The following is a 26,216-nucleotide window of genomic DNA, read 5'->3' as shown; positions in this document are numbered from 1 at the left end:
GTGTCAGGTAATGTTTACACATGTTGGCAAAATAATTTAGCAACGGTATTTTTTGTTTTGTTTTGTTAGGTTTTAAATCTTCAAAGAAAATTGGTAAGAACGTGAAATTTGTTATTAAAAGTCTGACTAACACCTAACATCCTCTCTTCTGATCTGGACTGTACTGCATTTGTAGAACATACACTTGCTGTTTAAAGAAAACTTTCAATATCATATGTGCAAATCCTAACTCTTTATTTTAAATCTTAATTTCATTTTAGCTTCTACTTTATTTGGTAACAATAACTATGTACTTTCAAATTCTGCTGGAAAACTATTAACTACTTTCTTTACTCGTTTACTTTACCTTCTCTCTCTTCTGGGAAAAAAAAAAAAGCCCGAGTGGTGATGATATTTAATATGGTTCAGGTGCTTCTTGTAAGGGGAAGCAAAAGAGCTACATGATTTCTAGCAACATAGAGCAACCATCTTTAGTGTGTACTCCATTCATGCTATGGATTCTTGTCCTTGGTTCCTACCACATGCTGGCAGGAAGATCTTCAACTCCCAATGGCAGAATGGAAGAGCAGGATTTGTGTTTAAAATTTAATAGTATAACTTCTATACAAAATAGGAGAAAGATAAGCTCTTGCCACCTGATTATTCTGACTTTCAAGAACTTTGAAGGAACCTGTGCATGAAACACTTACTGCAGAGCCCTGGTAGGGGACTTCAGCTACTGCTAGAGGAACTTCATTTTCATGGCACTTGGTAGTTTCCAGGAAACGATACAAAGGGGAGTAAATACTGGTAAGAGATTTTTTTTTTTTTTTTAAGCTGGAAGCATATCTTTCAAGCTATGTTTAAGAGAGTTTACTGATACAACCCTTTTAGAACCACCTCTCAGAAGGAAGACTTGGTCATGGGAAATAAAGTGGCCTTGCCCTTAACCAGAATTACAGAACTGGCCTCACATTTATTCTTATATGCATTTACAGATGTGGTTTTGACTTTTGAGTTGTGTCATACCAAATGCCTGTTGAAGCAGAAATTAAAAATAAATAAATAAATAAAAATCAAGGCACCCTTTACTTTTCATCACTGAGCTTATGCTTTGTTTCCCAGTGTTATGATTTCAAATGCTGTTGTCATCTCCGGTACTTTGTTCTTTCTGCAGGGTATTAGCTCTACCCAGCGTGATCAGCATCGGGAGAATATTTTGGCTGTTTTTCCTTCCAGTTCAAGAAAGAAGCTGTTTTTCTCTTAGCTGTTTGTCTGAACCTACTCCAGCTCTGTAGCCTGATTGTAGGCTGACACCTCAAATACACATGTCAGCAAAAGAAGCTGCATGTTTTTTTCTCTGAAAAGCAGCCTCTTAAAACTGGAATGAATCCCTTGATGGTCACATGTTTGATTTGGGGACTCCAAGTTAGAATGGCTCATTAGTTGCCATAGTTACAGACCAATTTTAGATTCTATTTCTCGCTGACATTTAGTTACACAGAAAAATGACAGCACTGGATGTTACCTCAGTACATAAACTCTGTATGGCTTGTATCAAAATTGACTCCAAATGGAGTATGTCAGGGCTGAGAGCAACCGATGTGAAACCACCATAGGCTTGGCTTAAGCACCTGGTGTTTTGGAGGAGCAGGAGAACTCTTCAGCTGAGCCTTATTTTTAGATAAAACAAGAAGAAAATATCTATTTGTATTATGATAGTGATACATTTTGGAAAGATAATTACATTTTTTCCCTTTTGTTTTTCTTGCAAAACATTTATTAATGTTTTAACAGGTTTCATTTCTAAAAGTTAGTGAGTTGTGCTTTCACTTACTTTGGGCACTTAGAAAGAATTATAACATTTTTTTAAAGTGCCCAATTGCGTATGTTAGAAGACTGTGAAATGAATGAATTGGCCAACAGAGATACTGGCAGTTTCTGAGACAGATTTATGAGAGTGCGGGAGAGAACAGCAGGACGTTAGCACTTCAGCTACTGTTTTACCGGTGCCTAACATTGTTCAGGGAGAAACAAATGCTGAACCCACATGGGCTTAAAGAGCTATATCAATCTACAATAAAACCTTTCCTTTCATGAGCTCCTCACAAAATGAAGCAAGCAAAAGTTATCCAGGCTGTTTTGTCCAAACTTTGAGTGCTTGATTTTGCAACCTTCCCACTAACTTTTTGGGAGTGTGTGATTGCTTGCTTGTTTTGAGGGGAAAAGAAGAGAAAAGAAAAGAAGAGTAATAGGATGTTAACAAGGTGGAAAGCTTTAGTTTGCTAGCAGTTCGTGAGCTTCTATACCTTTTGGGTTGAGAAGTCGTGTAGTCGAGCCCAGGTTTAGACTAGAACCTCATCAGCGTAAAAGGACATATGTCATGGGAATATTCACAAGCAGCATTCAGAAGGGGTCAAACTTCTTGTGTAAGAAACCTTTTATTCCTCCTCCTAGGAATGCCAACTGGAATGCTTCTTCTCATCTTCCAAGCATTTGGACATTGTCTTTAAAATTAGATGTAACTTCTCAGAAGTAGTTCGATCAAGGACCTCACTCCTTTTTAAGATATGAGAAGGTTCTAAGACTGTAGAATTTTCTCTGTCTGGGCAGAAGCTGTCATATAAATTTTTAATTTTTTTCCTTCTGTTCTTTGTAGCTCATCTGATTGAGATCTCTGAAAACCAGATGTCTGTAGGAAAAAGTTCTGGGGAGGAAACTTGACTGTATTATTAGCTTAGCTAACATCAAAAGGATCTTTGGATGTAACTCCACCAAGCTATGATACACCGCTTCCTTTATTCTACAGAAGTGTTGGCCACCAGTTTTCACAGTCTGATGTGGCTCAGTGTCAGATCCAGCTTTTCAGAATTTCTGAGCAGTTGTCTGCAGTGACTCAAATTAAAATGAAATATGGCAACAGCGATTGAATCCAGCAGCAGTGATGCAGCAGTCAGCTTTGACACAGAGTTATCTTGAGGACCTGACATATTCTAAGAATCATCCAGGGCTGCCTTTTCTGTGCTGGATGGGCTGAAATGCAAGTTAAGATGGAAAAGGTTTCATCTTGCCAGTTTTCGGTCCTTTATTATTGGCTTCCTATTCTAATCTAACTAGGTAGGCTGTCTAGTGACTCTAGAGGAGTTTGTTTAGTTTGTTTTAAATATTGTGTGCTATTACTCTGCTAGTGACAGTAAGCCCCTTGTTTCTTTAAATGTAGCCTATACTGTTTCCTTCTTTCCTTCTGCTTTCTCCGCTTGTTTTTTTTTTTTTTTTTTTTTTGGTTTGCAAGAGGCAGCCAAGTGTTATAATCTATTCTGTGAACTTCTGTGCATGTTTCTGAGCCTTTTCACACTCCTGCGAAAGCAGCACCTCTGAGTTGCCTGTAATGTGCTATGGGGTCTTTGGATGTGTTCACAAGCACAGCAGAACTTGCACAGAGTGATTGGAAAATATCTTCTGTTTGACTTCTTTTTTGGTCACTGTGGCTAAGCCAGATTGTATTATTTAAAAAAAAAAACAACAAAACAAAAACAAAACAAAAAAAACCCACAAAAAACAGTCTTTTTGACTGCTTTTCTCAGGGCATGAAAATACCTTTCCCATGCTGCTAAGGTGCCTGTTGCAGCATACTTCTGAAGGAACTGAGATCAGTAGGTGGTTGTGCAATTAAATATTACTTAATTCAAGTTTGCCTTCCTCTGTGGATGAGCTTTACTTTGCCACTTAATCAGGTGTGACAGCGTTTTTCAACCAAGCAGTGATACTAAGAGTGCTCATGCCATCAGATCCAGTGGCAGTCTGAATGGTTTTGCTCTTTCACTACTATGCCAGCACTGAAGAAGACAAATGTGTGGTTTTCTTGTACATGGGGAAAATATTTCTGCAAAGCTTTAAAGCTCATAGAGCACTGCTTTCTTAAAAACAGGGCTTCTGTTATAGGTGCTCATGACTACCTTAACTATCTTCTTTGTATCATCATCAACCTTGTCAGTTAAATCATTATTTTAATTATTAAACATGCCTGTGATGGTATTACAGATGTGCCAGCCAAGAAAAGGGTCTGATGGATTCTGTACAAATGTTATGAAATACGTGGTCTCCTTTTGAAAGACTTCAATATTTAAATAAATGAGACAAACTTGGTTGGATGAGGAGATGTAACCAGAGAAAGATAGATCTTTGCTTCCCTTTATAAGGACAAGATACATGCATTGAAACTGAACAAAGCAAACAGCAAACAGAAGAGTAGACATCCCATGTATACAGTATCATAAAAACAACACCCTTCAAATGTCAGTTTAGAGAGCTCAAACCACCTGCTCAGGTAACTCCTGTTTCAGGATCCCAGCCAAACCCAGGACTGCAACACCTAAGACATGTGGCCTGGCCTTTAGGAGACCTTGCACTTCAGAAAATAACATCCAGGAGAAAGTGAGAGCTTCCTCTATTAGTCTGTAAGCTGTCTCCTCTGAAAATGTAATGTTTGTGGTGTTCCTGAAAGGCAAAGAATCGCACTATCTGACAGTTGGGTGTGTATTGGAGATGAGATGTGTGTTTACACAAGTAAGTACTCTGTTACATCACAGTATCTTATACAGAGGTATTTCAGTCCAAATAGGTTTGGATATTGATTTTAGGAAACTTGTATTTTACTTATAGGCTTATAAACTCCTTCAGGAACATCTATTTATTTATTGCTAATAACTCTTGTTCAGATCTTTCTGGAGATAGTTGACAAATAGAATGATTTAGATGATTTAGAAATTTTCTAGTTTTTTTTTATATATAGAGAGAGCTTCTCTAAAATGAAAATTATTTTCCCACTAGTAATTTAATTTACATTCAGTGGTCAGAGTTTTTGTTTGAAATACTTCAATGCAGTATTGAAATACTTAAACTAATGATTTTTTTAGATCTGTAACATAGTTTGCTGTGTCAAACGTAGGCTTTTCATTTAATATAATTTACTTGCTTTCCTATTATTTTAAGCCCTTTCATTACTCAGAGAATTGATTGCATACTGTAGGTATGGTTATAATGTTCACATTTGCTTCGTACAAAGTAAATTTTAGTGCTACATTGAACAATCTAAGAAGAGGCAGAGCATGTCTGCCTGCTTGCAAATGTTTCCCAGCTGTTGGTTTTCCATGTTTTTCTCTGAAAATGTCATTCTTTTTCTGAGGATTCCAGAGTCAGTGAAATGTTTGCTTCTGAGCAGGACAGCTCACCTTTTTCTTTCAGGTATTTTGCTGGTAATTACCTGGTCCACAGGTAATTTAAATTTCCTCCCTTTTTTTTTAAGGTATGTATTTCAGTCCTCTTTTTCTCTCTTCCAGTGTATTTTGATTTTGGACAGGGTAGGAAAGACAAGTTGGAGAGAGAGAAAGGAAGGACAGAAGAAATCTTGTGGGTCCTTCATAGGATCTTAGGCTGACAAAAGTAATTTTTTTTATTTCTTACATAAATTAACAAATAGATGAAAAGCAGGATATCCCAGCTGGTTACTTTTTGTGAGACGTTCAGAGCTAGAGCTTCACAGCAGCTTCTCCACCAGCTGCAGCACCAGTGGCACGAGTGGGTAGCACCATCTGCTGGCATCACCTTCTGGAAACAGTGCAGAGCTACACTGAAAGTAAAGACTGTAGCATGCCTTAAACAGCATTAATCTAGAAAATTTTTTATCCTAAGAGCTGCAGTAATGTGGAGATGAACCTTCAGTGGTGGTCCTCATCTCCAAAAACCCAGTCGTGCTGATCTTCTTTGCAATTGTCACTCAACCTGAATAAATGATTGCTCTGGGTATATCTTAATGTACTTCAGTCACAAAAAGATTAGGAAGAGTAATTCAATCTCAGTGGATTAAGTGGCAGGAGATATCTAGCATGAGATATTTCAAAGAGGGTAAAATGCTGTTAAGTAGGTGATTAAGTAGGTGTTGGTTTTTTTTGCCATTTTCTTCCACTAAACTTTTAAGTCTCACTATGTGTGCATGCACACAGTGCAATCCATAGCTGGAGGAGCAGTGAAGCTATGAAAATGGTTGTATGCATCTGTTCAAGAGAAGAAATTAAAAGCATCACTTTAGTTATGTATTGCTAATTATAATAAGCAAGTGTGCTTATGGTGAGTGACTGCACAGAACATCTGAACAGTTTGCATAAATTTCCTGTGACCATCCAGCTGAGATATTCAAAGGGTTGAGCTTCCTTTGGTCAGTTCATTAAAGGTTAGGAGTGGCTGTGGTTCTTCTGTCAGAAACACACTAGCTGTGAATTCTTCCCAAAAGAGACAGATAGGAGCAAATATTAAAATTCCCGCAGTACTTGCTTATGGTTCACTGCCAATCTAAACTGAAGCAGCATGGCAGTAAGTGCAGATCACAGATTATTTTATCACACTTCAGTGAAAAAAGGGCAACGGAAAAAAACTACTTTTACATTGTAAATGCCATTTAATGAACAAATGGTAAGCTAAGGTGGAATATTCTTCCAATTTCTAGTCCCATTTGGCTATTATTTCCAAGCAAACAGCACTATACTAGATATAGATGTGCTCAGAAATAAGAGTGCAGATACCAAGAGTGCTCTTCTGTGTTAATGTACCAAATCAGAAGTAGCTGTCATCAGTGATTCATGATTCTCTTCTCTTCTCTTCTCTTCTCTTCTCTTCTCTTCTCTTCTCTTCTCTTCTCTTCTCTTCTCTTCTCTTCTCTTCTCTTCTCTTCTCTTCTCTTCTCTTCTCTTCTCTTCTCTTCTCTTCTCTTCTCTTCTCTTCCCTTCCCTTCCCTTCCCTTCCCTTCCCTTCCCTTCCCTTCCCTTCCCTTCCCTTCCCTTCCCTTCCCTTCCCTTCCCTTCCCTTCCCTTCCCTTCCCTTCCCTTCCCTTCCCTTCCCTTCCCTTCCCTTCCCTTCCCTTCCCTTCCCTTCCCTTCCCTTCCCTTCCCTTCCCTTCCCTTCCCTTCCCTTCCCTTCCCTTCCCTTCCCTTCCCTTCCCTTCCCTTCCCTTCCCTTCCCTTCCCTTCCCTTCCCTTCCCTTCCCTTCCCTTCCCTTCCCTTCCCTTCCCTTCCCTTCCCTTCCCTTCCCTTCCCTTCCCTTCCCTTCCCTTCCCTTCCCTTCCCTTCCCTTCCCTTCCCTTCCCTTCCCTTCCCTTCCCTTCCCTTCCCTTCCCTTCCCTTCCCTTCCCTTCCCTTCCCTTCCCTTCCCTTCCCTTCCCTTCTCTCTTCTTTCTTCTCCTTTCTTCTTTTCTTAAGTGAGTCTTAGAACCAGAGGAATTCTGTTGATTAAGCGAGCCTCCAGGTTTCTGATCCTGAAACAGTGTCTGAGGAGACAACCCGCACTCTGGTGTCTAGGACACATTAGGGTGGGAAGAGCTGCACTTCTTGGTGCTTTCTGTTTGAAGTAGGAAACACAGAAGATGTTTGAAAAGAATCATGTTTTGCAAGTTGATGCTTAGCCACCTTCCAGGGGTTTTGCACATGCCTGGTTTAAACAAACACTGACTCAGCAGCCAAGGAGAAGCGATTCCCTGACTTTATGGTACTTGAGTCACAGGTGAGTTGTGGCAGGCAGGAGAGATGATCTTTGCTTGTGCAAAATACAATTAAGACAACCATTTCCTCTCCTGGAAGTAGTCCTGTCACCACTGAGGTACCCTGATAGAGTAGCATGGAAGTTTCAGTAGTGAATTACAGAAAAAAAAATCTCTTCCGAAACTGCAGCTGGTGACTCCCCTGAGAACTGAGCTGATTCAGGATACCCAGAAGGAAGAAAGTGCATGCTTCACTTGTATAGCCATTGCTATATAAATGCTTTCCTATTCAGGTGCTGTGTGTGATAGGCAAGTGTCTCTTTGTTCATCTGATTTTGCCTGTGTGAAGCCCTGGCAGCATGGTGGTCAGTGGGAGCCTGGCAATTAATTTCAATGAGCCAGGCTTGTGATCTGCTCACTTTTGCAAGCATACAAATTGAGACTTTGAACAACCCCAGAAGGAACGAGGAGATTTCAGACCGACTAAAGGCTCTCTGTCGTATTTGGACAGGTCCCGGAAGCCGGAGGGACAATATTTAATGACACAGTGATTTAGCCCATACAGTTCTCAAAAGCTCAAGAAGCGTCAGCTCCAGTCTGCACTGAATACAGACAGGAAGATAATAAGCTTACTCAGTGGGTTCATATTTTGTTGCCGCTGTCAAATATTTTCTTATCAAAATCATTGGCTGTCTAAACTGCTGAGTTTATACAAGTCCATCGTAATTTGTGCAGTGATTAAATATTAAAACAGAGTGTATTTTCAGAGGAAGTAAATTTAGAGCAGACCACTTTGTTCTATAGCTGAGGATCTCTCTTCCTGTCAGTTAGGAGACGGAGCAAACATTCTTCCCTTTAATAGCACAATTATTCAAAAATGTTCGCAAGAATCTCTTTGTAGCATTTGTGCTCAGGCTTTCGAGTAATTCTTTCATTCCAAAATGAGGATAAAGTTAGGTTTAAGACTCTGCAGCTGACAAGGTAGTGCAGGTTTACAAACACAATTTGCAGTAGAAGGGGTCTGTCTGTATGTGAAAATTATCCATTTATATGGAAATCTGAAAATGAAGGTGCTTCACCATGCCTTCTAATTTTAAAGATTTTCAAATCCTTCACCTATCTCAAGAAATCTAGTGGTTTAACTTTACAGCCACTGGAGATACTGCTTTACAAACCAAAAAATAATACGAACTTGGATGCCATTAGTTTCTTCAGCATGTTTTAACACACAACAGTAGTGTTTTCATTTTAAACAGATGGCAGTTTTAGAATTTAAAGTGTTTGCTAAAATCAGTAGATTTATTTGTTAAATTTTGAGAATACCATGCTTTACATTCTAAGACACTGAAAAAGAAGCATTGTCTGTTTAGATCCGGTGAAACTACTGATGCCTTGGCACAGGGACACTTCCATGTGTGTGCATGTAACATCTTTTCCGTGTGAAACCTAGCAAAGGATGTACTTTGAGTTTCATTGCCAGTTTCAGTTTTCTGTGTCATTCATCTTTACCTTTTTCTTTTCATCTTATTAGTGCAGATTGGGAATAAACCTTTTTTTTTTTTTTTTTTTTTTGGTGCGGGGAATGCCAGGTAATCCTTTGAATACGTTATGTTAGCTGTAATCTAATGTTTTTTTTTCCAGTGTAAATATCTCCCAGGTCTGCTCCTGGAGTGTACGGAGTAACATTAATCTAAAGCATGTCCTTGCTGAATTTCATCTTTAAACATGCGGTAAAAATACATGTCTTTGTGCTAAGTAAGTTTGATGTGCTTTAGTTCCTATCAGCGATGAAGAGGAAGGAGGCATTCTCTTTGATAACATTGCCAAATCTGCCATTGACCCCTTTGACACCTCTTCTGGATCAGTACAGCTGATAGCTATCAAACCTGTGGCACTACCTGCTGTTCATGCTGCATCAGATAGGAGCCAGGAATCTGCCATCATTAATGGAGAGGTAAGGACCACCTGATAAAGTCTGCAGTTATTTCCTTGGCTACATCCGAAGGTGGCACAATCTTAAGCCTGTTATAATTGAGGACTGGTAGGAGCTTTTCACCCTGTATAAAGACTGATAAGATACTGTATAAAGACCCATTAGCTTTATGAGCTTCAAGGACTGAGAATTTGAGATCTGTTTTCATAATACATCTTTGAATGCGTGTAACCTTGGAAGAGGCAACTTTCTGTATTCCTGCCTTCTCAATATCCTTCTCTTTTATCATAAACATTTTAAGAAAATAAGCAATAAAGGCAGAGAGCAGACTAAGTTCTTTGTCCACGTGAATTCTGAGGCTGAACTTGGAAATATATGTAGATCATCTGGGTCCCAGGCTAACCTTTCTATATTGAGCAATACATCTCATTCAAAGGAAGAAGGGATGGAGCCAGGACCTTGGCTTTGCTTAGTCTGCACTCCAGCCTGTGCACAGAGGGTGCAGATATTTCTTGGGAACAAGGTGCGATGGCACAAGCGTCTGATCCCAGTGCTGATCAGAACCATGCTTTGACTCCAATACTTGTATGATTATTTATGTTTTTATGAGGTCTAGTTGAATGGTCCGTTTACAAAGGATTGAGGATTATATATAGTTGTTAAATGAAGGATTGAGGATTATATATAGTTGTTAAACACGACGGGGACAAGCCAGAAAGGTTTCTTGTTTGCAAACTTGCCCTCCAACAGTCATTTACAGATCAGCCAGAATCTCCCTGATGCTGTTTAAAAAACACCTCTGAGGGCTGCTGCCAGAAACACAGAAAAGATAGTGTCATCGCTTTCCTGTGTGGGTCTGGTTTAGAGCAGTCTGTCATGCTCTGTTTCATACTTGCGTGAAGCCTGGATGTGTGCCACACAGTTTCTAAACAAATTCAGCATCTATTTTCTGTGAGTGACATTCCTGAACCTGTGCACTCCCCTGTACATACGTATCTTGGAAGTTGTGAGAAGATTATAGAATTTGACTCTGAAATGAATAAATCCCAAGTAAATTACTAATTTTCATGTAACTGACAATATTAAGCAGGAGGGAAATCTTCTTAATACTTAGATGTGTCCATAGGAACCTGACCTGCACCAGGTCAGACCAAACAACCTTTTATTTTACAATTATGTCTCTGACAGAGGCCCATAACAGATTTGTAAGAAAACCATACAAGTAAGAAGAACGTGTGATGATAGGTATTTCACTAGAATACTTCCCCAGCCATCAGTGATGACTTATTTAAGGTTTTGTTTAGCCAGAGGTGATGTCTCAGTACTTCGTGGACCCTACCAGAGTTTTCATCAGTGAGTTCTCCCAGTAGTGCCCAAAGGCAAGTACAGCTTTGGGTCACAGCAGTTGGCTATCATCATCAGTGTTTTTCTTCAGTGGGTGTATCTGAGTCACTGTTGTGATGGTACATAGTTTTTAGGCTAAAATTATTTAACCATCTGCCAAGCCATAAAAAATGCAGCAACTCTGTTCACTTGCAGTTCCTCGCTGCTTACAGATGGCACGGTGTGGTACAAAAAGCGCTCTGTAAAATGACACACGAAGCGCATCAAACACGCTCTAACAATACCATTTGGAAGTAGTCAGCCCAGCACCACCCATTAAATGTCTGTTTGCCTTTTAGGTGAACAAGGCTTTGAAGCAGAAGTCCGATATAGAACATTACCGCAACAAGCTGCGCTTGAAAGCCAAGAGGAAGGGGTACTATGATTTCCCGCAGGTTGATAACAACAAGGGGCTGACAGACAGAAAGAGGATGTATGAAAAAAAGCAGAAAGAAATCGACCACATTTTGGATCCAGATCCAGATGTATCATCTCCGTTTGCTGAGCCTAAGAACAGGTGAGACTTTTTACATGCAGTTCTTCCTCTAGGAGGAAACTTGCTCTCCAGGGGTTGTAGGGAATCAAAATCTTAATGAGGCAACTGTTTATTATAAGATCAGCTGGTCCCTCCTACTTCATGAAGAAAATTGATATAGCTCATGATAATTTAAGGAAGCATGTAATTTGGTAAAACTGCAATGTTGCTAAAAAGCAATGGAAAGGCAAAGAAATAAGGGAAGGGACTGCTGCAAGTTCTTTTGAGTCATTTTCCAAGAAAGGTAAATAGAAAAAGTAGTAGTAATTCCTTCAGTAATGCAGAGAGTGGACTTAAGCCAGGAAGTTAGCATCCGAATTAATTCTTTTCCAAAGTTCAGTCAGTGGCGTTATTCTTTTTGCGTAATTTTTATCTGACTGTAACTATTGCAGTAAGCATAAGGGAACACAGCCAGTACATTGCCTAAGTATTTCAGTAAATCCTGCAGGAATATCTCTAAGGATGTGTGTGTGGCTGTGGTTGGTGACCGTCCTGCGCCTTAAACAGAGAATGTCACAATTTTCTCATCTGTGACATGAAACTGGCATGTTGTATAACAGTACTAAGGTTTGATTAACACTTCATTGTCTCTTGAAGATAGCATACCAGTAGTATTCATCTCCCTATTTTGGAAATGAGGGGGCAGCGTAGATGCTGACTCTGCCTGAGTAGGTGGGTGGACCTGCTCTGTCACTGGTGCTCCCTGAAACACAGGCTGACACATTCAAAAGAGGAGATTTCAACAGTCCTACCCCAGTGCAGCCCCAGAGAAGGATGGCAAAGCATGCATATGCCTCCTTGTTAGGGGTGGGGGAGGTGTGAGGGGGGAAGTCTTATTAAAGAGTGTGCTTGTCATTACACCTCCCACCATGAAAGCTCTGGTTCTTGGATATCTGGTTCCCTGGCTATCACCAGGGATCAGCAGTAGTTGATCCATGGAAGGAAAGAGATACTGAAGTACATTTCCTTTGGAAAAGGCATTTATGCCTTGAGGTAGTCTTGTATCCCCTCTCCTGGAAAGTTCAGACCAAAGTTTTCGTATAGGTGTAAATCGTGACTGCAATCGAAGCGTCAGTGATGACGCAGTCTTTGCATGCAGTGCAACTTCAGCAATTACCCTTGGGGCACAGAGATGAAAAAGACTCTAATGGGAATTATGAAAGCAGTGTTGGCTCAGAATATGGGCAAAAACTGTGATCTGATGTACTTCTACAGGCCCAGAGTTAAATGACAGAGTGTATACTGCCCTTGATGGGTTTGTATCTCTGTGTTGCCCTGTCCAGTGAAGAAAAAATGTATGTTATGTCCTTGCTGGAAGGCCCACAGCATCATTTCCTTGTGCAGTTTTCTAGTGAGAAAGGAACAAGTTGCTTCAAATGCACTGGAAAGTTAGGATATTGAACCTGTAGCACACAGGAGTCCCATGCTGTCTGCACAGTCTGTCAAGAGGATATGAATGAAACAAGTAGAAACTTTTATGTGGCTGTGCTGCACGTACAGTGAAGAACTGAGGCATTACTTTGGATGTTTATTGTGTATCACATGCCTTGTAGGAAATGTTTGAAGCATTCACACGTGAAGCTTTAATGCTAGCCATCTGCTTTTTGTTTAATATACTAATGTTTGTTTGTTCGTGTGCCAGCGTGCTGCTGAAAGGTTCTGGAAAACATTTTTTTTCTGTGTGCTGCTGTGTAAATCTGTCACAGTCTATTTGAGGTAGTGATCACTAGCATGATAGAAACTGCTTGAAGGCAGGTATAGTGCTCTAGAGGAATGATTCCCTTCTGTGGCTGAACCATAAAAGGCTGACTTTTGAATTTACTTGTTGAATGTGTAGTCTATAGCCCTACATATGGAGAGAGAACCATTTCTGATGCTTTTTGCTGTAAGATACTAAGCATTTTGGGAACTTCACAGATGTTTCAGAACTTTTTGCAAACAATTATGTTCCAAAGTCTGTACTAAAACTGCCACACACAGGCTTCGAGCTGAACGTAATGTGCTGCAACACACGTCACAGCATTATTGTCTTTGTTTTTTAAGTAAAAGTAAGATAGCTAAAATAACATACTTCTGGATGGAAACCTTGAATAAAACTTAAGGGTAACGTGGTTTATGTTATTGGTAAATGAATCAATAAAATTGTGGTTCTGTAAAGAGATAAAAATGCTTTTAAAGTAATCTAGGCTAGCATAAAATTGAAAAGATTTGATTTATAATGTTTTCTGCTTTGTATCATTAGTTTGTATCATTACAGTTACAGCAATTAAAAATGTACTTTAAAACGCTTTATACTTTTTAAAAATAATATCATTTAGGAGTAAATCAAAGATTTCAGAGTTTCTAGGGAAAAGGCCTATTTTACTTTCTTCTGTTTTGCATATATTCCACTAATTTAAATCAGGTTATTACAGCATTTCCAAAACATATCAGATAATAAAGATGCAGTTGATTGCATTATTAGAGATCAACTTTACATTTTGGTTTTCTTTGAAATGGTATTGAAAAGCGATTTACAAAACAGCACCTCTTTAAATTTCATTTGTTCAAGAACAAACAGCTTTGTGCTCTTAATTCCATTGAGTCTTCTGTACTGTAAAATTCATGTTTTAAAATGTTCCAGTTGTGTTCCCAGAAGGCACTTGCTAACCCATTTGAATGCCAGTTGTTAGCTCTCATACCTCCTTTCTCATTAGTAAAACTTCCTTACACGAGCTAATTGGCAATCTCAAGACAATTTTTTAGGAGCTTACTGATGATACATACTATTCTGGGTTATTCCTTAATAGTTTGTAATCAGGTCAAGAATCTGCATGTATTAGAGAGGTGTGTGTTTGAATCCCTTAGAAGATATATCACAAGCGCATCAACCAAGTAGTAATGGACCTATAGTAAATCATGTATGAAATTTTAGAGACCTTTAATGAAGGAACATAAAGATCATCAGATATGATTTACTTAGTACTTAGTTTAATCAGAAGTATGAAACTTGGTCACTGTTGTTACCTTTTGTCGTACACTTTTATCCTTCCTGATTCATGTGCATGTCAGTCTTTCTGGATTTTTGAAAACTTGTTTCTGCCTGTTGACCTCAACCTCTTGTCTTCTACCTCCTAGATACCCTGGATAATCTGTAGGAGCTGGTCATCAAAATCTATTTAAATACAGTGGTTTTGAATTTTTCTTTATAAATCTCTCCCAATTTAGTAATAAGAAATATTACATTTCTCCTTTTTAGGACAAATGTCCTTTATTCATTTTTGAACTTGTCAAAAGTAAAAATGAACTTGGATGAACGTGATACAGTAAGGATATTTTTATTTTCTCAAGCATAACAGAGCAAAACAATGTTGTTAACACATGACATTACTTCAATACTACTACTTGGGTAGTACCAGCTACCCACGACAACCTTGGGAAAACAAGAATTAGTGCAAGTTTCCAGTCAGTCTGTGAGGATTAGTTGGGAACTGTTAGCTCTAAGTGCCAGAGGAAAGAACAGCATCTCCTGACAAGTGTGGATGGTTGTCCATCTGACCTGAGTGCAGACACTGAAGAAGTCCCAAACTTCCAATTCTGGGTTGTTACACCTTTGCTATATCTCTTACCTGTTGAGCACAGAGACCAGGGCTGGGGTCCAGCGATCCCCTGTTCATGTTGGGGATCTAGCTGGTAGCACAAAGGAAGTATTTTGGTGTAAGCAATCTTTCATTGGTCTCTTTGAAGAAATTAGGATAAATCTTACCTTGCAAATGTAGAATGAAAGCATGAATTCAGACAGAATAGTGCAAGATTTGTTACTTCACTGTGATCGCTGTCAGGCCCCCTGTACAAAACAAGCAACACAGACATGTGAGATGGCCTGATCTACTTTTAATAATTGGAATGGAACCATTTCCCAAAGCAGAAAAAAAGAGCATGACCAGGCAAAGATAAATTCATATTAGGCTTTAACAACGTTGTAATTACAGTGTTAATCAATGAAACTGGCATGTAATTATTTGACCTGTTAGGGACCTGTGATGGGAGGAGTGCTCCTCTGATATATGCAAGAAAATGACTACTAGCCAGATAAACTATGGGAACAGCATCTCCTACACTTCACTGGTTTAGAGGTAACCTTAAAAGATGCAGTTTGGTGAAACATGAAGTTCCTGTATCACAATTTGGCAAGAGCTACTAAGTACTTATTTACAGATATGTTCTGCATCCTACAGAGGAATGCTATTTTTATTGTTTTTTTTATAACCAATAGCAAGGAAAGAAATGATTATGTCAGAAAGACTACAGAATATTTGGGATATTGAATGATATACCGTTTTTCTAGTTAGTACCTTTGCTTCCCCTTGCTTCTGAGCTCATGGTGGCCAAAGCTTGATGTCTAGGGATTTCTTTGCCACAGTGCTGCTCAGAGCTATGTTGGAAGTGGTTTAAGCCCAGAGAGTACAGCTCTCTATTAAAGCTGTGGCCAGTTACCAAACGGGCTATTTAAAAACAGCATCTTGCAGGCAGTTCCCTCCCACTCTTGCCTCTTTTCCCATACACTTTGCTGTGTGTTCATTTCAATGGAGTGTTGTTCCGCTTCTTTCTCATTACTCAGGATCAGCAACCAAAATCTCTGCTCTGCATCTGAGTGTGTGGAAGGTGCTATTATTTTTGGCAACAGCACCTATTTATTTTTTATTAATTTAAGTCATCCCAGCTAAGACTAAGGGGGTTCTGATATCTTCTTGGGACATATTTCATCTGGTATGCCCCCACACGTGATGCCTATGTCTTTTATTTAGTTCTATTTTATTTAACAGTAAACAAAATATATGTTATCTTTGTAATGTAACTGATTTCTAGGAATTCCATATACATTAAAAGAATATCCTATAATAATAAAATGACATTTTTATGAACCTTATAATTTTAGAATAATCTTTTATTTTGTTTGTATCCTTTTTGGTTTACTGTTTTCTTGTTTGATGTTTTCTAGGCAACAGATGAAGAACTCTGTATACAGAAGCAGGCAGTCTTTGAACAGTCCTAGCCCAGGAGAAACTGAGATGGATCTTCTAGTGACTCGAGAAAGACCTAGGCGTGGCATCCGTAACAGTGGATATGATGTAAGTTTATTAGATATGTCCAGTGAACTTTGCTCAGCAAAGTCTTAGCCTATTCCTGAAAACAGGAAACTGTTGATGAGCTCCAAGTGAGGGTGCCCATTGATACTTAACATTACAGTACATTATGTGTAGTCAGCATCCTGAAAAAGGCTTAGGATACTCAGGGCACAGACACTTGAATGTATTTTATAGCTGCACATCGTTTTACAGTCTGAAAAGAAACGAAAACAAAACATTCTCCTTGAAACTCATATTTCACAAAAGTATTGATTTTTGAATTTAGATAGTTTTTCCAAATATGCAGTTACTTATAGGCCACCGATATCTTTGTTGTAAGTAAAATCCTCTGGTTTTTTTTTTTTTTTTTTTTTCTATATCCCTTATGCTGCTCTCTTGATTCAGAAGAATGGACAACCAACTTGTAGGAATTGCGCTTAAGTCTAGATATGTGGAAATCCCCTAGGAACAGCTATTGGCCACACTCTCATTCTCCTCTTACTATATCAAAACCGGGAGAGTTTTGAATAGGTAAATGTCAAAACCAGCCAGAGTAAATTCTGCACTGGTTTGTGGTCTGAGGAACTCACACAGCCAACATAAGGCTAAATTAGTTGTCTTATACAATCTGAACATACACTAGTTATAAGTTTACACACCATACACCCAAACTGAAGATACAAGTAGCCCAAAGTAGAATTTTTCAGTCCACCTTGTGTACAAAATGCTCAGCTGCCCATGAAGATGAATTTCTAGGTGAAACCTTCCTGAAATGAATATTGAAAGCATTCTAGCAGCAGCCATGGCCTCCTGCCACTAGTGCAAAATGAATATGACATAAGTATTTAGCTGAAGATTTTAAAAATATATTTGAGTAAGTTGTGTATATTATAATGTATAAAAATAGATTTTCAAGAAAGTTTGCTAATAGCCCTGGAAGTAGCGTAATGAGTTTATTATGCACTTTCAAAAATGTACAGTCTCTGAGGTCTGTGCATGTTGCACCTAAGTTTGCCTTTGCCTTTTGTTTTACATTGTAGCAGGGAGAGTTGTCCCTGACAGAGTCTTTTTCTAGTGATAGGTTACGTAAAATTCTCTTTGCCTGATGTGCTGCAGATTCACTGCAGTGCACCTCTTCTAACAGTGGAAGTATTTTCTGTCTGAAAGCAGAAAAATGCCATGGGAAAATGGAACAGGATGTTGAAATCTAGTTCCCCAGCCTCAGCTTGCAGCGTGGGCTGATTTCCCTCGCTCCCGTTCAAGCTACCTCGGTGCTGTGCCAAGCATCTGACAGGCTTGGTCTCCCAGGATACCCACAGGCGCTTAAATCTATATTCATGCATGGAATCCGTGCTGATCTCACCCGTGGTGCATCTAAACACCCCTGGAAATCTGACCTCTGGAGACAAGCATACTTCAGACAGTTGCAGCTGAGGCATTGGTCCAAAAGAATTCTTTTATTGGATTGTTTTCTTTAGCCATTAAGTTCATGTGGCAGTTTTTTGAGAAATTGGGTTTAAAAGATCATGAATGATATAATGTACTTATGAATTAAGGCTTCTTTTTATGCTGAACCTTGTGTCCTTACTTTTTTTTATCTAATAACATCTCATACAGCTTTTTGACATCTGCCTTGTTGTTCTAAATGTTCCGCCCTCCTCAGACTCCTGCTAACCTCCTCCCACTACATTACTTAGCAGCAAGTTCCACCAACTAAATGTGAAATTTGTGCTTTATAAGCAGTTCCAAATGATCCAATTCATGAATCAGGTACCTCGTTATCTTCAAGTCACAAGATTTTTACAGATCAATAAATGGCATTCTATTTTTCTGAGCTGTTACCAGTCTGCCTAGGTTATGTGTTGAAGTTTAATTTCCCAACCATGATAAATGGTGGTGGATTTTTATTTATTTATTTTTAATAAGAAAAAAGATTAAATTTTCCCTTTCTTGAAGAAACTTAAGAATTGCTAGATTGGTATGAACAACAAAGTCATAAGAGTTTATGCTCTATCTGATTTTGCATTGCTCTACAAATAGGAGAGGGAAGTAAGAGCTCAAGATCTGCCGTTCCATACTATCAATGCTTCTTTCTTCTTTCTTTTCTTTTATAATTATTTTTAAATGGTTCCCCTTACATAAAAATATCTGATATTTCAATTATGGTTGTCTAAAATAGTTAATTCTGTATAATGATTTCTGTGATATTTCTTTAAATCACGGTCCAGTTTCTTGAAGCTAAAAACTGGTCAGAAAATAAGGTCAATAATTACATCCCTGTCTGTATAGAATGTGTAGCTTCTGTAAATTCTACTGTTTGATGTTCTGAGTATAGTATTTAGCTTTATAGTATCTTTTTGTAAATGGATTATTATTGAAGGTCACCTTTTAGTTTTAAATAATCCCACCAGGGTTTAGTATTGTCACCTTTACCTAATAAGTAGATCAAGCAAACTTTATTAACATCTTTATTACTTCCAGCATATACAAAGACAATTATGAGTAGAGCAAATGCTGTAATGGAAGAGTCTAGAACCTTTGAGCTGCTGCTGATCTTTATGCTAGGGCAGAAAAAAATTAATCTGGTTTTGGTGTAAAAGGAAAAAAACCAACCTAATTATAAAAGCCTAAGAGAGCGATATGCAAAAGAATTTACTGGTGCACCTTTATTTACAAGCTGCATTAATATAATTATATCAATAAGCTTCTGGATTAATGTTTACACAAAGGATTTTACTGATACAGTTGCAGCAGAGTTGTACCAGAAGTGCATAAACTCTGCTTTTCCATACAGGACTTAATTTTCCTTCTTCATGTTACTCTCATTCTTTGTATTATATAGTAACTATGTCTGAACAATATCCAGATTTTTATGTTAACATTAACATAGAATGGTGTCTGTTTACAATACCTATGTGTTTTGATTGTTATGAAAGCAAATAAAATGCATCAGAAAGTGATAGGATGAATTGAAATATATTTTAAAACTTGAGTACGATTAACTATCACCAGTCTCCTCCAAAATCTTCATGCCAACTTTCAAACTGATAAATCAAAGCTGGCTTAATATTGTGCCATTATTAAGAATCCATTATTCATATGATTTATTTTAGACATTATTTTCTTTTACTGGACAGGATTAAAGAATCTAGAGCTGTAATGGCTTCACCAAGGGGTTGTAGTATAAAACCTGATTTATTTCCGGATTGGGTACTAACAGGTCTCTTGTGGGATTCCATTCACTGACATTTCTACAGTCATAGAGATACAGAAGAACTATGGCTGTTAATCATTCAGTTGGGGCAGTATGGTTTCAGAGTCTCTTTGGTTGCACTTATTATCCTAGGAGTAACTCTAGGAGTATCCTAGGAGAGAGGCTGAGGACACTTTTGTCATCTAGTCTGGAGAAGAGGAGGCTGAGAGGCTACTTCATTGTTCCCTACCACTTCCCGAGGGGAAGGAGAGGGGGAGGTGATGGTATCTTCCCCTGCTAACCGATGACAGGATGTATGGGAACGGCACAAAGCTGTGCCAGGGGAGGGCCAGATGGAGCATGAGGAGCAATGTCTTTACTGTGAGGGTGGTCAAACACTAGGACAGGCTTCCTAGCAAAGTTGTTGATGCCCCAGGCTTGCCAGTGTTCAGGAGGCACTTGGATAATGCCCTCAATACCATGGTATAACTTTTGGCTAGCCCTGAAGTGAGCGGGCAGTTGGACAAGGTGGTCTTTGAAGGTTCCTTCCAACTGAACTACCCTACCCTGCCCTTCAAGTTAAGCTGCATGAGTACTATTTGCTTGTTAGAGCACCTGCTTTGTTCACTGTCTCTACGTTAGTTTTGGATAAATTTCTGTGTAACTGCTGTCTGGCTAGGTAGGGTGACTGAGCTGGTTTGGGACATTTTCTGCAAAAGACAGAATCTATCCTGTGATGTCATTGGTGGTGCTCCTGGCTTAGAAATTTCAGGAGAACTCCTAAACTTTAATTATTCTGAAATCTTAATATGTGTGAGTGAACAAAAGAATTTCAGTCTGTGTAGCTGTAACAAGCAGCTGCTTGTAAGCAGTCCTTCACAGTGATGGTACTATTTAGGGATCCATACTCCTCCTGGCACAGTTGATACTAACAACTAAGAAAAGAATGTCAGCATTAATTCTAATTGTTTTTAAGTGAATCCTTAACAATTTAATATGTTACAGATTGTCCCTGCTAGTTTTTGCAGCAAACAATGAAGGATATGAAAGAGTCTTTGAGTCCCTGGCTATTGTCCTTCCCTGCGTGGCATAATTCCTTTAAAACACTTGTCATGTGTCTATACTGTAACAAGTCTTGACATTGTATGTTATATCTCTGTTTGAGAATGTTTTGTGTGGAGCAGCACAAATACTGTCTTGTAAAGCTTTACATATACATACTTTTACTCCATCCAACAGACTGAGCCTGAAATTATAGAAGAAACCAATGTTGACCGTGTCAATGAGCCTCGGAGCTACACCAGGTCCCGTCAGGCCAAAGGTCATTCAGAGACCTCAACTTTAAGTTCTCAGCCCTCCATTGATGAGGTTCGACAACAGATGCATATGCTCTTGGAAGAGGCTTTCAGCCTGGCCTCTGCGGGCCACGGAGGACAGAGCAGGCAGGAGGCCTACAGCTCAGCACCACACTTGCCCTACTCAGAGGTGGTGACCAGCGCTCCTGGTACCATGACCCGACCTAGAGGGGGTGTACAGTGGGTACCCACATACAGACCAGAAATGTATCAGTACAGTCTACCAAGACCAGTAAGTGAAACTTCTCTTTAGTATACTGTAATATCATAAAGATAGTTCTACTCTGAGGCATATTTTTTGAAGATGGAGTCTCATTTACATGTTTAAAAACCAGGTGTAATGCCATGCTTATGGTAAATAAGTTTGGATAGTAGGGTGTATGTATATATCCTCACACATGCATCTAGTGCATGAAGTCTCTTGCTGCTCTATTTTAGCAGTAAGGTTGTCTTGTCTAAGTTTTGCTTGAAAGAATGGGCTGCACTAAGCTCCAGACTGTTCAGTAGATCAAGAACTGGTTTGCATGTCTCCTCCTGTTCACTGAATGCATATTTGGAATCGGTCTGGTTTTGTAAAACAGATATATACATAGCTGGGTATAAAACATTCAACACTTCTGCACAAGTTCCGCCACTGAGGAACATCATACCAAGACAGGGACCCAAGTGTAATAATCCGAGTGACCTGAAACATGGGCTGATACTGACAGTCTTACAGTTACAGCTATTGGCGTGGGACTCACGAGATGGTTCAGGCCTGAGGGTTTCTTGGTTGACCTTATGTAAGTCACTTCTTATGCTTCACTTTCTAACCTCAAATTGCAGCTAACATTTCCTTATCTTACAGAAGTAATAAAGGCATTAAGAATTGATGTCTACGGATGTGAATTGTTGGTGATATTTTGTAGGTATCTAGACAGTAATAGCAGTAGTACTGTGGGTATCCTTGGCAGGTCAAGCTACTCTTGAATTCCCAGATACTGTATTCTGAAACTTAACAAAATCTTTTTTTTTCACGTATGTCAGGTACAAATCTAAACCAGGGATGATTGCTTTCAGATGAGAAATGGCCCATTTGTCAATATCAGTGTGAAAAAAAGCCTTATTAAATTTAAGTTGTTCACTTTAAGTTTTTTTTTTTTTGTCAGAAATAAATTTATTGTTTTGAAAGAACGAGTCCCTGACTGGCTAGAATAAGAGAATAATGCAGAAAAGTGTCCTCAGTTTAAAACAACTATTACTAAGAATTCTTTCCATGACAATAAAAAATACATTAACGGTTGCTGCTTCTGAACTATTTTAAACATAAGTGAAAGCCAATGGCACTGCCATCCGAGGTTCATGCTGGTACTGTCTAAACCATGCTAAAGGATATTTTTGGCTCTTTGAAATTGGTCTGAAGAACTTCATGTATGGCTTCTAATCATATTTTATGGTTTGAATTTGATTAGGAGCTTAAGAGATAGCTAATAGCTAGTCAAATTACTTTGACACTTGAGAAAGTCTTTTTAAAAGGAACTGAAAAACCTCGTATGGTGACAGATTTAAGAAAATGTAATAGCCATACTTTTTTGGTGAATGCTTCACTATTTTCTTTTCAAGACTCATTACTCAATCATCTGCATGTTTTAGGACCTGTAAGCATTTGGTTTTCTTTCCGGGGTTTTCAAGATAGTGCTAAAGAATTCCCCAAAGACACTTATATTTTAATTGATTGCCATGGGCTAGGATAGTCACAGGCTACTGGAGCTTGGATAAAGGCTGTTAATTCATAGTTTTCTGCTGATCAGTTTCCCAAATATAAGCTGACTTTAACTAATCTGTTTACCCATTTGTGCTCAAATGGGGAGGAAGGGAGGATTGCAATTGAAAAAAAAAACAGTTGAGATGTGTGTGCAGAGTGACCTGTGTGCTGGAAAAATATGCAAGAATTGCTGCTCTTGACATCTTAGCACCCGTTTGCATGCCCAGGATGCCTCTGTTTGGTAATTCTGGAGGTGCTGAAAAGGGGAGCACTCGGGAGTGGATTGGGCCAGGCCATGCAGCAGTGTGTTTGGTGGCTGTAGCGGAGGTGTCCAGCTCAGTGAGCTGAGCGATGAGTGAGGAGCTGCTGGCAGGCTTGAGGGTGAGAGGTACGCGAGCACCAGGACGCTTGTTCCACAGGGGAGGACGTTTACTCTACAAACAAGGTATTATTTATTTTTGCCTTTTTTAAAATTCAGTTATTAGTTGCAATTAAAAGTCAACATTAGTAATGCTATTGTCATTTGAAATTTGGATTTAAGAGGATTTTCCTGTTTAGATGGAACAAATGCAGACATTGGCTTTACTTATAGGTCCCTAGATACAATATATATATAAAGATCTTCAGCCCATCAGTCTCTTGTAAGATCTGGGCCTTCACAGTCCGTACATTGGACTCCAAACTTTTACAAGATCCCACAAATTTCCCAGTAATTTGAGTGCACCCTTCTCAGAACCATCACTTACGTGTTATTATTGCAAAGACGTTTCATAGGAGATACAAGTGCTGTATAAAATTTGTAACGTAGACATTCTCTACCTTTATAGTGGACAAATAATAAATAGGTTGAGGCAAAACAACAAAAATCTGCATGATAATCTCCATCTCAGTGTTTCCGTCTGTTCCTAAGTATTTGTCAGATGTTTTCAGGGGGCCAGAACCACACTTCAGGGCTGGGTTTCTTCAGGTCTCTTAGGGATCTTTGATTTTTTTGGAGTGAACCTCCTGGCTAGTCCCACCACCAGGAAGCTGTGTATGTCTCTTGAGTGTGTAGCTTTCTTCTTATTCCATGCTTGTTTTTTTTTTTTTTTGAGACCTTACATATTTTTTGTTCGTTTTTGTTTTTATGTGCCAGCATTAATACCTGAATTCTCTGTAGCTCCTGTGCGGGAATGCCTGTCTGTCAACTGCTCCTGGGGAACCTGTGATAACAGAGCTCCTTCATCTGGGGCTCTCTTCTTCTCCTGGCAGAGAAAAGCTAGTAAAATGCAAACTTGCAGTGTTGTGCTGGAGCCTCTGAAAACCAGATGAGCAGTATTTGGCTGGGTGCTTGTCATCCAGCTGGTATACTGAAGACTGGAGGACGGGATGTATAGAATAGAGAGTACAACAGGAGTCAGACCACGAGCGCTGTACCTTGGCAGATCATATTACTGCTTTGGAAATTCACATAGCTGAGTTGAGCAGAGAGCTACGGCCTGGGAAAAAAAGCCTCTCTATTACAGGGCTGGGGCAGTTTCCATCTCTCTTTGTTAGCGCTCCGGAAAGAGAAGTAAGAGTAACACAATTTGATCCCGAGGGGAGAATTGGCATTGCATAGCAGGCACAGGTGGACAGACTTACAGCCGGCGTGGCTGGTGATGAATCTGCGTCCTCGCAGCTTCTCTGCGTTTAACAGAGGTCAAGTGAGTGTTTAATCAAAGTTCAACTAATTCTAGTAACAATTAATAAACTAAATATAAAGCTCTGTACAGCTAGCAAAACAAAATCAAATCCATCTGAAATCAATGTTTGCAATTTTCCTGGATTGCAATTGAATAATCAAATTATTTAAATCATTCAGTGAGTAAACAAAAACACTACCCTTTTAATTCCTATGATGAGATTTAAGCAGATGGGCATTTAATTAGAAGGCAACATTGAATAATTTAGCCCAAGACAAACAAATCTGTAAATTGGAGGTGGTAAAAAGGCTTTGATACTGCAGCCAGTGAAATGTACCATTAAAGTGAACTGCAATGTTTCTCCTTCAGACTTTGGTTGTTGTGTGCTGATTAAACTCCTCCTGTCTGCAACCTGACAGGTGATACCTTAGACTTCTGTTTTTTGTACAAGACACTGATCAAAACTGGTGCAGGTGTCCCCTTTTGGCTGGACTTCATCTTCTGCAAGGTTGTGTTGTATGTCCTGGACCCAGAGGCTTTCCCAAAGTTTCCCTGCTAAACCACAGTTACTAATTTTAAATCTTCACTGGTTTGCTTTTTAAATATTTGGTGTTTTAGCAAAAACAGGCTCCCTCACTGATATTTCTTCCTGAAAGGGTGGTGTGAGCTCTGCAGTCTGGTACTTGTGCAGTCTGTCCTAAATCTGAAAGGTGATTAACATTACCAGTATTATTATAGCCTCCATATTACATAGGTCCTCAGTTTTGAACAAAATAGCATTCAGAATCCTTTCAGAATGCTTCTCTTTGTAAATTTTATTTTATTTATTTATATATTTGTGAACAGAAAAAGTGATGCACCACCTTCAAAAGATAAAGTCATTTTGCAGAAGAAAATCAGGCAAATTTTCTCTGAAAGCAGCATCTTCTCACATGCTGAATTGTTAGTTTTGTTTTGTTTTCTAGATTGGCTGTACAACAGTGTACAAATTTCAGTGAAGTTACTTTTTTTTCCTACAGTCATGTCAATCTAGTATGTAAGGGCTCATCTAAGCCTCCAACAGAGTGGCCTTTACAGTATCTGAACATTAGTCTCCATTTGTTTTGCAAGTAGAAAAACGCTAATACTCCAATGTACTGTAGAAAGTCTAGAAATTTTAAAGTTTCCTCTCGTAACCATTTTGGTTTCTGTGGAGGCTCTGCGTAATGGAGGATTGACTGCTGTCCTCCAGAGCGGGCAGCGCCTTGGTAAGGTGTAGCAAATCTTTTAATAGGATTTTTCACTTTAACAGGATTCCCTCCGCCCAGCCATTAGCAAAATGGTGCCACTCGTTCAAAATCGTTCATCTCCTATGTAAGCAGCAAAATAAATGCTTGGATTTCCTACTTAACTTTTTTCCCCAAAATTTTCAGGGCAAGTTGCAGGAAGTTTGTGAATCGTTCTTTCTGATTCCTTAAAATGCCTCCTTTGATGTCCACATTTCAAAGCTATGCGTTAATACACAAGAGAAAACCCAAGTCTGCATCTCTCCTTCAACCCTGTCATCCTCAGTAGTATCTGAAGTCACCAACGACTCTGAAACATATCCTGTACCTTTAAAATAGGGGAAAAAATAATTTCATACTCAGTACAAATGCATGCTGAGAGCAAGATGTGGGATGAAAGGATTATGGAGCCAGAAGGAGGCGTTCAGTTCAGTCTGGGAGAGCATCGCCAGCTTTTCGGATGCAGAAGAGGTATTGCAGACCATTTCAAGTCCAGTGCTAGTAGGAGAAATACAAATTAGGTTTCCT

The 26,216-nt window shown here is 39.1% G+C and overlaps 1 protein-coding gene across 13 annotated transcripts in view; it reads left to right on the top strand.

Annotated features, from left to right (window-relative positions):
• Positions 1–26,216, top strand: part of KIAA1549L (KIAA1549 like) — a 145,703-nt gene that overhangs the window by 82,591 nt on the left and 36,896 nt on the right. For 10 of the 13 annotated variants that reach the window (XR_013951354.1, XR_013951355.1, XR_013951356.1 and 7 more), the window contains 5 exons: positions 70–93; positions 9,284–9,462; positions 11,124–11,341; positions 16,341–16,470; positions 20,900–21,247. Coding sequence is in view for 8 of the 13 variants with exons in the window: in XM_080592246.1 (XP_080448372.1) it covers positions 70–93; positions 9,284–9,462; positions 11,124–11,341; positions 16,341–16,470; positions 20,900–21,247 (899 nt within the window). In the remaining 5 variants the exon portion in view is untranslated. The remainder of the gene's footprint in view (positions 1–69; positions 94–9,283; positions 9,463–11,123; positions 11,342–16,340; positions 16,471–20,899; positions 21,248–26,216) is intronic. The other 3 variants (XM_080592247.1, XM_080592248.1, XM_080592245.1) reach the window with 2 other exon arrangements.

This window comes from Anser brachyrhynchus (assembly GCF_964034855.1).
Source record: "Anser brachyrhynchus genome assembly, chromosome: 5".
NCBI classification, from domain to species: domain Eukaryota; kingdom Metazoa; phylum Chordata; class Aves; order Anseriformes; family Anatidae; genus Anser; species Anser brachyrhynchus.
This window is presented reverse-complemented; position numbering and strand designations above follow the sequence as displayed.